Source organism: Brachyhypopomus gauderio, chromosome 3 (genome assembly GCF_052324685.1).
Source record: "Brachyhypopomus gauderio isolate BG-103 chromosome 3, BGAUD_0.2, whole genome shotgun sequence".
Lineage (NCBI taxonomy): Eukaryota > Metazoa > Chordata > Actinopteri > Gymnotiformes > Hypopomidae > Brachyhypopomus > Brachyhypopomus gauderio.
In genome coordinates this window covers 29,647,286-29,661,772 of record NC_135213.1, presented here as the reverse complement: position 1 = coordinate 29,661,772, position 14,487 = coordinate 29,647,286, and the positions used below count along the sequence as shown (strand labels likewise).

Sequence of the window (14,487 nt, the reverse complement as noted above, 5' to 3'; positions counted from 1 at the left end):
AGCCCGCGGCCCAACAAATTATGTATAGCCCTGGTCTAGGGTATCCTTGACTGTGTTGTGTCCAGAGTTCAGCAGTATAGTGCTGGATGTTAGCACTGTAAACAAACACTGCTAGCCCACTGAGCTAAAAAATTACACAATTTGCGCTGCTGCAGTGTGACAGAGTGTCGCATTGGTGGAGCGTCAATTGACATAAGCTGCCGTTAGTGGTAGATCAAAACAGCCACTGTTCTAGTGTTACAGGAAGCTCCCATATAAAATTGCCATGTTGCCAATTATGATTTTCACCCCAATCAGAATTAGTCCTCCACATTTAACCATCTGTACAGTGAGCGTGCACACACACACACACTAGTGGTCACTAGGGGGCTCTGGTACACACACACACACACACACACACACACACACACACACACACACACTAGTGATCACTAGAGGGCTGTGGTACACATGCCCAAAGCAGTAGGCAGCCCTAGCACCTAAGCAGTGGGGATTAGGTGCCTTGCTCAATGGCCTAGGGCCTGGGAATCCACGACCCTCCGGTCACAAGGCTGGTTCCCTAACCACCAGACCATGACTGCCCCCTTAGAATGGCATTTAAACTAAAAAAATCACATCAGTGTAATTTTGCATGTTCAAAACCATATAGAATGCATGACTCATTTTTGTTCCGCGACGGTTATTTGTCTCGGTGTAAAACGATCTTAACATGGTGCCGATATTGGGGGATGAACATCTGTTCTCGTGATACTAGCATCACAGTAAACAAAAATATCATTAGGAAAAAAGTTCTCTCAGTAAGTCAAATGAGTCTTTTTGTCTCATTTGTCTCATCAAGAGTCTGAAGTCTTTTTGTACGCCGCTTAAGTGCGACTTCGACTCGAGCTGCTCACTCGAGTGCCGATCACTGGTGCGCAAGCACGCACACACACACGCACACACACGCACACACACGCGCACACACACACACACACACACACACATATACACACACACACACACACACACACACACACATATACACACACATACCTTCAGTCTTAATAAGGGACTGAAACAGTAAGAGGAAGAAGGGGAGGAATGCTGTCATAAATCAGACATGTAAAAGTTCCCCCAGTGACAGTGAGAGGACAACCAGCCTAAAAACAGACAGGGGTCCTTCAGTGGCCCAGAAACAGGCGTTCTGTCAGGATGCCCTACATTCAGGGTCCTGCTCAAACGTATGCACTTCATCAGCCGAGTAGCAACTCATTTCTAAGTCTGCAAAACACACTCAGTCTGATATATTCTTTGACCCTGACCCTGTGTGATGTGCCACTCTGTATGTTATATCTGTACCCAACCTGACACTGATGTAGACATAGCCCCTGTTTAAGCAGGTCACTATTCATATTAGCATAAAAGCTGAAGTACGTAGTATGAGTGTGTGTTATGATGCATTGAACATAAATTTCTTTCACAATCTCACATACAGACACACGCACATAAACTCAAAGCACCACCAGCTGCAGGATTATTCTAGCACTGGGGGAAGATTATCTGGCCCTGCTACTCAAATATTACTGTGTGTATGTGTGTGTGTGTGTGTGTGTGTGTGTGTGTGTGTGTGTGTGTGTGTGTTGGTGGACATATGTCATTGTCTGTCATGCTAATAGACTTGCTCTAGCAATAATCCCGTACACTTGACCTTTGTTCTAGGAGGTATCTAGATGTCATAACCAGCCATTCACCCAGTATTGCAGTTACCATACACACACACACACACACACACACACTGTGATACGTGCACACATACACACACACACACTGTGACACATACACACACATCCATGAGTGATGGAGGTGCTGAAAATAGTCATCACGCTTTCTGTCATTGCACATATGTGTGCGCTTGTGTGTGCGCTTGTGTGAGTATACACATAGAGAAAGGACAAAGGTTTTGCTGATGTATGTATGTCCCACATTGGAAGATGCTAAATTGATTAAGCTGTGTGTGTGTGTGTGTGTGTGTGTATGAAGAAGGGTAAACTTTATTGCTGAAGTGAATATGCATGCACATGCATGCATGTGTGTGTGCATGTGTGTGCGTATGTGTGCGTGCGTGTGTGTGTGTGTGTGTGTGTGGGAATGCAGAAGATTGTTCTCAAGAGGATGAGTTGGATTAATGATCTCCCTTTGTAAAAGTGCAACCATTAGATGAGAGGTCAGCTGTGTGTGTGTGTGTCTGTGTGTGTGCATGTGTGCGTGCGTGTGTGTGTATATGTGATCTATATTGGCTCATTAATGTTTTTATGAGTACTTTGTCTAGAGAGGATCTGCAGTAATTAGGGGTTCTTATCAGAATCAAAACTGAGATCAGATCCTTCACTCTCACTGGCAGGGGTCAGAGACAGAGAGAGAGAGAGAGAGTGAGGGGGTGACATTAAGTGAAAGACCCTGGATTCAGCATGACAATACCCATGCCCGAGGGTGTGCGAGCAGGCGAGCGCGTGTGTGTGTAGGGGGGTGGGGGTTAAATATTATCCCTGTGTGAGCTCATGTACCACTGGGAGTGGAGAGAATAACACTCTCTGCTTGTCTAATGATCCCTACCCAATCCAGTCACACACACACACACACACACACACACACACACACACACACACACTGCCTTACATCTCTGTTATCCTGGGTGGCAGTGGTAATGTGTGTGAGTGATAACTGGCACGAGAGACACTCCTTCTTTGTCATTCAGTGGAATTGTGGTATAGTGGGGGTTGTGGTTATATTAGGGCCTGTGGTAATTGTAGGCACTGTGGCTATAGTGGGGACTATGCTTATAGTAGGGACTGGTTATAGTAGTGGCTGTAGTTATATTAGGGACTGTGGCTGTAGTAGGGACTGTGGTTATAGTATATAGTAGACTCTGAATCAGATTAGCCTAATACAATGCTAATTGCGATCACCATCACACCTGTTATCACACTGTTCAGTTTAGGAGGTGGAGAGACTGGGGCTGTTAATGTACCACACAGTTTCATCTGTCATTTCCATGTTTCAAGTCTACAGCATTTCATTTTTCATTTTCCTCAACCTGCTCACAAAGCTGTGGCAAGACACGAACCCTTCTTTGATGACATTCAAGCACCCTGAGTTTAACTAGGCTCAGAAAGGGGGAGAGAGATCTGAGAGATGGAGAGAGTTCTGAGAGTGATCTCAGAGAGGGAGCAGAGATTTGAGAATGATCTGAGAGTGGGAGAGAGATGTGAGATCTGAGAGGGGGGAGAGAGATCTGAGAGTGATCTGCGAGAGGGAGAGAGTGATCTGAGAGAGGGAGAGATCTGAGAGAGTGGGGGAGAGAGATCTGAGAGAGTGGTAGAGAGATCTGAGAGAGTGGTAGAGAGATCTGAGAGTGGTAGAGAGATCTGAGAGTGATCTGAGAGAGTGGGAGAGAGATCTGAGAGTGATCTGAGAAAGTGGGAGAGAGATCTGAGAGTGGTAGAGAGATCTGAGAGTGAGAGATCTGAGAGTGGTAGAGTGATCTGAGAGTGAGAGATCTGAGGGTGATCTGAGAGTGGTAGAGAGATCTGAGAGAGTGGGAGAGAGATCTGAGAGAGTGGGAGAGAGATCTGAGAGTGGGAGAGAGATCTGAGAGTGGTAGAGTGATCCGAGAGTGGTAGAGTGATCCGAGAGTGGTAGAGTGATCCGAGAGTGGTAGAGTGATCTGAGAGTGGGAGAGAGATCTGAGAGTGGGAGAGAGATCTGAGAGTGGTAGAGTGATCCGAGAGTGGTAGAGTGATCTGAGAGTGAGAGATCTGAGAGTGAGAGATCTGAGGGTGATCTGAGAGAGATCTGAGAGTGGTAGAGAGATCTGAGAGAGTGGTAGAGTGATCTGAGAGTGGTAGAGTGATCTGAGAGTGATCTGAGAGAGTGGGAGAGAGATCTGAGAGTGGTAGAGTGATCTGAGAGTGAGAGATCTGAGAGTGGTAGAGTGATCTGAGAGTGAGAGATCTGAGAGTGGTAGAGAGATCTGAGAGTGGTAGAGTGATCCGAGAGTGATAGATCTGAGGGTGATCTGAGAGTGATCTTCCATTGCTCTGTGCAGCGTGTGACAGCTTGTGCAACGGCTCTTCCTGCCGCTGACATGCTGAGGCTCCCAGCCCCCCCCCTCTTTCTCTCTCTCTGTGGTGCCTTTCAAATGCAGATCTGCTGCTCTAATGAAGATGGCTGGAGGTTATCTGAGCACCCCCTACCCCCAGCGCCTACCCCTAGCCCTGATTCTGCCCCACTCCCGACCCCCCAATGGGGCAGATAGTGAAGGTATTTGTCACTGGCCTTTGTGTGTGGGGTGTTGGAGGGGCAGGGGCATTCTGAGAGTGGAGGGCAGCTCTGACGGCCCTGGCACATTTAACATCTCACTCCTATTCATGCCCACAGCAGCACGGAGGGGCAGCCAGCATTCACACACACACACACACACACACACACACACACACTTGTGCTCTCTCTTTCAACACACAAACACACTCCTTCACTCTCTCTCTCTCAATTCAATTCAATATAGCTTTATTAGCATGACTGTATAGGGTACAGTGTTGCCAAAGCATTTACAGCTATGTTAACAATGACAATAACATTGACAAAGAACAAATAACAATAATAAAATAAAATAAAATATGATAACATTTAGGGAAAGTTATCATTTCAATTATTTACATTCACATTCTGAAGCTGAAGGGGGGGGGGGTCGTTTCCCACTGTCTCTCAGGCTGTGACATGTAGATACATATTTAGCAGCGAGGGGGGCGCTGTGTCCCCCTCCTAGAATGATTTTTAATTGTTCAGTTTGTGTTAATGTTTGGAAGTTTGGGATTATCTTTATGAATTTGTGTGTGTAAATTTCTCGTGTTCTCGTGAATTTTTCGCATTGTAGGAGAAAGTGCATCTCTGTCTGGACCTCACCTGTCGTACAGTGACCACACAGCCTCTGCTCTCTGGGCAGCCAGGACTGTTCATACCTGCCCCTCTCTACGGCCAGGCTGTGGTCACTGAGTCTGTACTTGGTCAGTACTCTGTACTGAGCCTGTACACACTCTCTCTCTCTCTCTCTCTCTCTCTCTCTCTCTCTCTCTCTCTCTCTCTCTCTCTCTCTCTCTCTCTCTCTCTCTCTCTCTCTCTCTCTCTCTCTCTCTCTCACACACACACACACACACTCATGCACATATATTTACATTAATATATACTCATGTACTCACTTACACTAACACATATACCCACACCAACTTAAAACATGCTGTGACAATTCAGTGATATTTGTTTAAATGGATCGACATCATTAATTACAGTCTTTCTCACTTCCAAATACTCACCAAACAGTCTGTGGTATTGGGGCTTCCACACTTATACAAACACTTCCGTAAGCTGACAGCCACAAACAGATCCTACTAGCAGCAGTTCAGAGTAAAGCCAGCTCTCTCTGAGACTTCACACTTCACGCTTACACACACTGCACACACACGTGCGCGCACACACACACACGTTTCACACCTGGTGTTGTATAGGGGCCCTGGAGTAGTGAAGTGTGGGCACATTTCAAGTGTAGGTCGGGGGTGGGGGGTTGTGTTTCTAGCACAGAGTACAAACAGGATATCCACGTAAAGTGCCCCCCATAACACGCACAATGGACTAATCCTGTTCAGAGCCATACAGCCAGGGAGGGAGCAAGACAAGGTGGGGTAGGGGGTTCTATTCTTCCTCCTGTTCTTCCTCTCCACAGTGTCCTGTGGGATCCGATATCACAAGGGCTGTATTTAGCATGTTCTCTAGGTCTGGAGGATGAGGAGAGTGAGAGTGTTGGAGAGAGTATGCACTTGGTGGGATGGGGGGGCTAACAAAGACCAAACTGACAGACAAAAAGAGAACAGGAGCATCTGGAGCCCCAGTTCTCTGTGTGTGTGTGTGTGTGTGTGTGTGTGTGTGTGTGTGTGTGTGTGTGTGTGTGTGTGTGTGTGCGTGCGTGTGCGTGCGTGTGCGTGTGTGTGTCCTGACAGGATAGAACTGTTGTAGAGATGCCACTCATCATAAACCAGCCCAGACTCTGCAGAGTCTGAGTGGGGCCCATAAATACCTCTGTATGTTGCACAGGACACTTTAAAGAGGCTATTACCCAGGCCCTAAACACACACACACACACACACACACACACACACACAGTCGAGCCTTTCTGTTGCCGCTCTTTCTGTGTCAGCCTGTGTCTCATTGTGCATTTTATCCGACACATTACTTCTCCATTAGCAAAGTGGAGGTCCTGAAGGTTCATCTCGTCACCTGTCCAGTTACAACCTCACCCAGCCACAAGCTCAAGCCGACTGACTCCAGCCGACAGACCACCAAACACTTCACCCCAATAATGCCATGCTGCTCTGTCTACCTGCACTAAACGGGGTCAGTGATTGGCTGCGGCAGGAATCAACGTCCGTCAGGACCCACTGATCCCGCACGGCTTCGTCCCATATCCTCACCCTGACTGTCCAGCCCTGCAAGAGCGCCATAGCCCGCTCTGCGGAACGGGCTCAGGACGAGCGTTGGGCTCACAAACGTTCACAACAGTGCTGAACACCTGCTGTCATGAGGACTCCACTCCCTATGGACATTATTTATCACCATTATGATTTCCTAGTTAAATTTCTCCAAGCGTGCCTTCTGCACATGGGTGTCAGACTGCACATGCCCCACCCCTCACACTTGCCCTGATTGGTACACGAGCCTCAACGACATTTCCCCAGGACGTAAAAGGTAAGTGGACAGCTTATGGCTGGTCATAACGGGTTATAACCTCCTGTGCTCCGGCTGGTGGCGTAAAAGGTCCTGCTCTCCTTTAGCAGTGCTTCCTAGGGGTGTCTTTTTACTGAGGTCATAAAAATGGCTTCACACACTCACAGCTCTCTTTTACAATTACCGCAATAAGCCCCACTCATAAACCGCCTTTGAATCCTTCCTCTCCACTCTCTCTCTCTCTGTGTGTGTGTGTGTGTGTGTGTGTGTGTGTGTGTGTGTGTGTGTGTGTGTGTGTGTGTGTGTGACCATTTCCAGTGAATCAGCCTAGGTTGGGCACAGTGACACAACACCATTGCCTCGGTCAGATGCAGGAGTCATTTTCAAACACAGGAGTTGTGACACACACACACACACACACACACACACACACCTATTCTGAGTCATTACACATGTGCATCTGACTAAAAGCTCAGTCTAACAACACAGTCTGAGCAAACAGTGTTGCAGCACACAGGCGAAGGAGAGTCAAAGGTGAAGAGATTGAGGAGAGGAGAGATGAAGACTAAGTAGATTAAAGAAGAGGAGAGATAAGAGGAGAGGAGAGGGGGATGAGAGGAGAGAACCTTGTAGGGCTTATACCACTGAGGAATGTTAACTTTGTTATCTGAGATGAGCAGTGCTTATCAGAGTGTAAACACCCTGGAGTACTGTATTAACATACACACAGACAGTATAGTACTGTTCCTCTGCCTAAACTCACTGTCACCTCCCAGAGAGCAGGACAGGGCACCAGTGCAGTTTACACACCGACACAAAGGACTCCAGGCGGCCGGCCGCCCCCTCTCTGAGCACACACGGGACCAACGGGGTCTTGGCAGAGCGCCAGTGCATCTTAACCCCTCAATCACAACTTGCTGACTCCACCGTGTTTCTCTCTTCTGACACCTGAGCCCACGACCACAGCCAAACACCGCGCCGCGTGATTACACAGGCTGTTTCACTCCGTCCTCCGCGGTCTTCTGCAGTAAAGACTGGTTCAATCTGCACATCGTGTGTGTGTGTGTGTGTGTGTGTGTGTGGATTTCCCCTGTTATTTTGCTGTACAGTCTACATTCCTCCAGATGAGCTGCTTGAACCCAGACTTGTTTGTAACCAGCGCTAAACGGTTTTGGAAAGAGTAATTTATCGCATGTATAGGGTGCATGCAGCAAAGTGGCAGTTGTAGGTGTTCCCTCCTCTAGCTTTGCTTAGAGACCGACCAACCGAACGACCCACCGAGTGCGCGCTCTCGACCACAGTACGAGGTTGCCGGTTGCAGGAACTACCGGACGGGGCGGTTGCGGAGACACACCACCTCTCGCGCTGTTGTGTAATCGCGGAGAACAAGGTGGGAAACCCTTTGTGTGATGTCAGATTAGTAAGGCGAGGGAAGCGAATCGGTGTCAGAGATTGGGTCACCGGGAGGTGAGCTGCCTGCTTCCACGGGTTCAGGCAAAGTTCAGTCGCATAGCATTAGGCAAATGAGCGAGACAGAGACGGGGCAGTGGCGAGGGAGGAAGAAAGAAGGGCACTTGAGCGATGAGAGACCCGAGAGAGGGGGCGCATTAAGGAGGAGGAGCGCGAGAGGCCATTTAAGACCGTGGTGAAGACGTCTTGCTCATCGAAGTTCGGCCAACGTAAAAGTTGTCGGTGTGGGTACGGGCTGCGCTTAGACGCGACTAAACGTTTCCCTGCGTGGCGTCCACGGCGCCGTTCTGTTTGGGCCGAGCCGACGGGAGGGTTAAACCGGGGGAGGAGCGTCAGAGAGCGCGAGACACGAAGGCGGGGCCGCCGCTCAGCTGCTCGCGCTCGTCACTATCAGCGCGAGAGCGACGCGGATCTGAGCAGCGGCGTCCTGCTGCTCCCCGCGGGACACGGACGCGCCGAGAAAAGGAGACGCTGTTTAAAATATTACGGCGCGATTTAATGCACCGAAAACGATATATCCAAGTTGGGCTCCTGAATGGGAAGATTCCATTAAAGAATAACCTATCAAAGGCTGTGGAGACCCGGTCCGTTGTACGTTCCTCCGGCCGAGAGAGAGACGGACGGGACGGTCCTTCACGTCGGTGAGGTGCGGGATCTCCGCTCGCCCGTCCAGGAATACCTGGACACACCAACATAACCACCGTGCACCAAGAACGCGAACATTTCGCTGGGATGTGTTTGCGTGATTTGGTGCGAATGTTCCAGTCGTGGATATTATTTTGCGTTTTCGGCTGAGCTACTTTATCAACACAGGCGTTTGGATCCGTACTTCTAACGAGGGCTTATTCGCTGCAGACTCTGGAGTCCAAATGCGCTGATCGATACGACCCGGCCCGCTGGTTGAAGAATATTGACAGAAAGTGTGAATCATGTTTACGGTGCCGTTGTAGTTTCGGTCGTTTTACCGCATGAGTGTCCTGATTTATTGGTTCTTAGTTTTACAGAGGGCTAGATCAACCCCATCTGGGCCGAGGGTTTTCGGATTAGTTCTTCTTGGATTCATATCGAACCTTATTAAGTTGCGCGCCGCTCTTTGATGAGAGGTCCGCTCACTCTCCAACACACTCCCGTTCATATCGAGTACTGACGGTAGGGAGACTCCTCCAAAACCCAAATACCCCTATGATGTACGAGGGTGTGGACATGGTGGGTCTGAACCCCAGCCCGAACCCCTTCCTAATGATGGATTACTACAACCAGAGCCGGGGGTGTCTGGTCCCGGAGAAAGGACTCGTACCCGGGTCGACCCATCCGTACAGCGCGTCCATCCGGAACCATCACTGGACGGGCTCAAATCACTGTAAGTCAATCCCAAATATCTCGTCAGTGCGGCTCCATTATTTCACGCCGTTTTCCACTATACCTTTTGTTAACAATTCGTGTTATTTTAGTTATTTATCCGCCATATTCTTGTTTGCTTTTAGAAAGTTGATTTTACACTCCAACGTGTGACACGGTTCGCACACAGCAGTGCAGCAGTCAACATCTGATCCTCTATTTCCGCTCTTTAAACGTGTTATCCGTGAATAACACCAGTGGGTCATTGGTAGCATATGCCCACATGTCCGTCCGAACTAGTTGACCCACTTTCGTGCGCGTAGAAACTCCAGCCCCTCGCGTCCGCTGCATGGCCTATAACCGTTTCCCCAAATGTTCATGTTTTTTGACAACACATAACTTACAAAATCGTTGCACACACGTGTAACGACCGACGTGCGATGTCTGAAACATGCCGCTGTCGCCTTTGTAAAGCCCGTTTAGAGCAGTTGTGATCGGATCAGCCGCACTAACCCTCCGTGCTCCGATCAGGACGCAGGCTTGAAGATGCGAGACTGCTGTGCACGAACCTGGGCTGGGTTATTTCAGACCATATCGCAACACTGGAGCACTTGTGATATGACATTCAGGTTGCATGCACACAAAGTGGAAGATGTGGTGTAGTTAGTGTGTTACACGCTCGCACTGTCAGCACGAGCCCGTTTACAGACGCGTGCACCGCCTTCTGCCCGTTACCGTGTCTGCCTCCCTCCGTTACTTCTAAAACTACGTTTCTCCACGGCGTTTTGCAACACTGCATTGATTTTGTAGAGGCGAAGCCTCAGGAATTCCCTCTGTTCTTTAGTTGGTAACTGGAGTGTTCGTCGGAGGACTGGCTGCGGCCAGCGGAGGTCAAAGGTGACCCGGTGAAGGCGCTCCGTACTGACCTCTCGCACGCGGGAGGACTAACACACAAATACATTCCGGAGTCTCCCACGTCGCGTGCTGCGGTTTTTTGCTTACAAACTACAATAATATTCAAACATTAAAGTCTATTGTTTTAGGATTTGCTTTGTACAACATTTATATGTCCTGTAAGCAGGAGGTCACTCTAAAATGGCGAAAGCGTTACTTTGACCGGAGTCTTGGCGTGGTGTTGCTCGGAGTGGTTTATGTAAGAAGCCTCAGATACGCAGCGTCTGGTTGGCCCTAGCAACGGCTGCCGCGTGCGCGTGGCGGGCTTTAATCTCGCGGCTGAATGTGCAGTTTTACGCCTCGCGGACTTTCACCCCTCGAGCGTGGGCCTGCGCGGCTAATACAGAGAAAGGACCTGAGTGCATGGTGTTGTACAATCAGACTGGTGGGGGGGGGGTCCTTCACAATGACCCCCCCAGTTTTCATCATCCATCGGTTGTGTCACCTACGTCCTTTGTAGGAACGACAGCACAAAGCCCACATTCCTGTGGCCTTCAAGAATGTGGCCTTTGTGTGTGTGTGTGTGACTGATAGACTGAGTGTGTTTAAAAGAGCAGGCAGCCCTTTCTGTGAGTGTGTTTGGCATTAGTCTGGTGTTGCGTTGTGCTATGGAGCATTGTGGTGCTCCGTGATGTTGTGTGTTGTGCTGTCTGGCGTGTGTAAACGTGAGGCGACTCTTCGCCACAGTCGATAAGGATAAACATACTTGATCTCCGTTAGCTGTGTTTCCTTCATCCTCATAAGGCTTTCCCTTAAGAAACAACACAATATTACTCATATGATCCATGTGGCTGACTGACACACACACACACACACACACACTTAGAGTCTTCTATTTAATCTGCACTCACTTCATGACCCCAAACTTATACATTCTGCTCTATCATCTATCAATAGTGTGTGTGTGTGTGTGTGTGTGTGTGTGTAAAATGTGCATGTGTTTTGTTCAGTGCAGAAGGCCTCACTGTTAGAGTGCCTCTTCTCTACATGCGGCCTGTACTGTTTTGTGTGTAACGCACCATTTCAGTGTGTGTATGTGTGGGCACGTGTGTGTGTGTGTTTATGTGTGTCGGGTTCTCAGAAGGAAGTTCCAGACTGGTGGTGATGTGTAAACTGGTGTGACATTCTGTGTGTGTGTTTAGTTGCAAAGAACATAGCAAAACTTTCAGTTACTGTTTACACTGCTTTAAAGCATAAACTGCTGCCGGGCGGTTGAAGCTTACTGAATGAGGTGTGTGTGTGTGCGTGTGTGGTACATGAATGTGCTGTCAGCTGTAGTCTGAAGGCTAACAGCATGCTCAGCTCTTATCCTGTTCTGACAGCCGTGTGTGTGTGTGTGTGTGTGTGTGTGTGTTGCATACGGACAAATTCTCAGTTACAGTGTTAGTCCCAGCTTACTATTTGGGTATGTGTATTGCGTTATAATGTGGAACTACATTTATTACACAGAGATCGAATTTAAACACGCCCATACGTCTTTCATAGTTTTTGATTTTGCTAACGAGTATTTTTCTTTTAGTCTTATTAATTGAGGTTCACTAAACAAGTGGAAGTTTGTAAATCCAGTAATTCTTCACTTGTCCACTAAATGTACTGAAAATGATACACGATAGCATACAATATTTTATATCCAATATTTTGATATAGTCTGATATCCGAGATATTAAGAGTTTAAAGCAAAAAGCAGCGATGTCTTTCACTCCTGCATAATGTAACTTTTTTGCGTCTGCAGTTTTAGCCCGGAATGTTCTGACATATTTTTCCTAGGATGTGATTTTGTGTGCTGGAGTCCCAGCACTGTTGGCCAGGGCCACGCCTGCTAACATTCCCAGAAACGCTGCAGACGCAGTCCCCCTAAGCCTAGTGCGGCGGCTACGGCGATGCTTTATGATGCGTTTGATTGTGACACCTTCTAAAACCCCCGGCAAGAGCTGGAGCACCAGCGCGGAACGTTTCAGCATTTCCGTACCAAGACGCTCTTCCGGAAAAACGCTGCAATTTGTGAGTGTGATGCCAGGAAACTTGGAGGCATTCCTGGGAGGTTTAGGGAAAGGTGACGAGAATGAAAAGGTCTGAACATAACATGACAGTATTAGCAGGCTTCACAGCAATGCTGAGCTGTTTACGTTCACATGTGTTCTGTTCAGCATGGCATGTTCACCTGGTCTAAATACCGTACACACAGCTGCTAACAGAACCAGCCTATATACACCAACTCCTGCCTGCTTCCTTAGAGGTGCCATAATTCACTCTTATGAATGAATCTGTCAGCTACAGTTGTGTGCATGTGTATGTTTTTGACTGTGTGTGGCACTAAAGGTTCACTGAGTTTCCAAGAACAAGAAGTATCCAGGAAGCTACAGGGAGATATTCCATTCATCTGTCAGTCATCTTTAGTCCTGCCCCCTTATCTTTAATCTCCGCCTCCTTCAGCCTGTGTGACCCACATCATGATGATGTCATAACTTCAAGGTTGTAAGGGGCAGCCAGGTCCCTGCTGACTCCATACTGGCGCGTTCCCTGTTGTTGACAGCACTGCTCAGAATAGTGCAGAGGTAGGTGTAGGTGTAGGTGTAGGTGTGTGTGTGTGTGTGTGTGTGTGTGTGTGTGTGTGTGTGAGAGGTTGGACCTTGGTCTTACAGTCTGGCCTGCTCCTGGATTTTTTTTGTTCAACACATCCCTCACACTGTTACACCACACACACAAACCCTCTCACACACTCTGCACACATATACAGCTTCTCAGAGGGATGAATGTGCTAAAAGTGCTTACAGTCATGCAGCATGTAGTCTCTCTCTCTCTTACTCACACACACACACACACTCACACACACACACTGGTGTGAGAGTTCGTGCAGGGTGCGTGGCATCCTGGGTGTATAGAGCTGTTGAGGTGGTGAGTCAGATCCTTCCTCAGTGATTACTCCTGTACTCTTCACTCCATCTGCCCGTCTGTCTTTAGCGCTGTCTCTCTGCCTCTCTTTCTATTATTCATTCACTCGTTCATTCACCTGTCTGTCTGCATCAGTGTGTCTACATGAGGTACCCTTCATCTGCGGTCCTGGGCCTCAAACTTGAATTATTTATTATTCTCTCTCTTTCTCCCTGTCTCTCTTTCTCCTTCTCTCCCTCTTTCTGTATTCCTGTCTCTCTTTCTCTGTCTCCCGGTTTCTCATTCTCTCTATCTCATCACATAGCCATTGTTTCCCACCCAGTTTAACTGCTCGGCTCAAATTGTGTGAAATTCCTCGTTGTCCTAACAGTGCAAGAGAGTGAGACACCCAGGCCCTCTGTGGGACGGCTCGGCTGCAGTGGTGGACTTCACTTCTCTGTCCAGCGGTGTCCTGCCTTTCCTGCTGTTTCTCTCTCTCTCTCTCTCTCTCTCTCTCTCTCTCTCTCTCTCTCTCTCTCTCTCTCTCTCTCTCTCTCTCTCTCTCTCTCTCTCTCTCCCTGCCTCCTCTCTCTCCTTTTTCTCTCTCTCATTCCCTCTCTCACATTCTCGCTCTCTCTCTCTCTCTCTCCCCGCCTCCTCTCTCTCCTTTTTCTCTCTCTCATTCCCTCTCTCACATTCTCTCTCTCTCTCTCCCCGCCTCCTCTCTCTCCTTTTTCTCTCTCTCATTCCCTCTCTCACATTCTCTCTCTCTCTCTCTCTCTCTCTCTGAGCTGGGAACAGAAGATATGATATAAGGATATGAGACTTTCACATCCTGCTTCTCCCCTTCATTCTCTCATCTCATCTGTTTCTCTCTCTGTTCCTTTCTTCCCCTTTTTGAGGAGATTTGGAGGTGCGGGCTGGATGGCAGAGACATGAAACAGCCTTCATTGTGTGTGTGTGTGTGTGTGTGTGTGTGGAGGTGGAGGTTGGGCCATGTTCTCTAAATTATTGCTATCTTGGAGCTGACTTTTGCCATGTGTCCTGTACTGCAGAGAGAGACAGACAGTGAGTGCAGAGGGCATAGATGTGGATTATGTA

General features: G+C 48.4%; 1 protein-coding gene across 4 annotated transcripts in view; it reads left to right on the top strand.

Annotated features, from left to right (window-relative positions):
* The window catches only part of raraa (retinoic acid receptor, alpha a), a 73,068-nt gene that overhangs the window by 39,906 nt on the left and 18,675 nt on the right, over positions 1 to 14,487 (top strand). The window contains exon 1 of one of the 4 annotated variants that reach the window (XM_077001047.1): positions 8,057 to 9,583. The exons of 2 other annotated variants lie outside the window; for them this stretch is intronic. In XM_077001047.1, coding sequence (XP_076857162.1) covers positions 9,406 to 9,583 — 178 coding nt within the window. In that variant the 5' untranslated portion in view covers positions 8,057 to 9,405. Of the gene's footprint in view, positions 1 to 8,056; positions 9,584 to 14,487 lie in introns of those variants that run through there. One more of the 4 variants, XM_077001050.1, reaches the window with a different exon arrangement.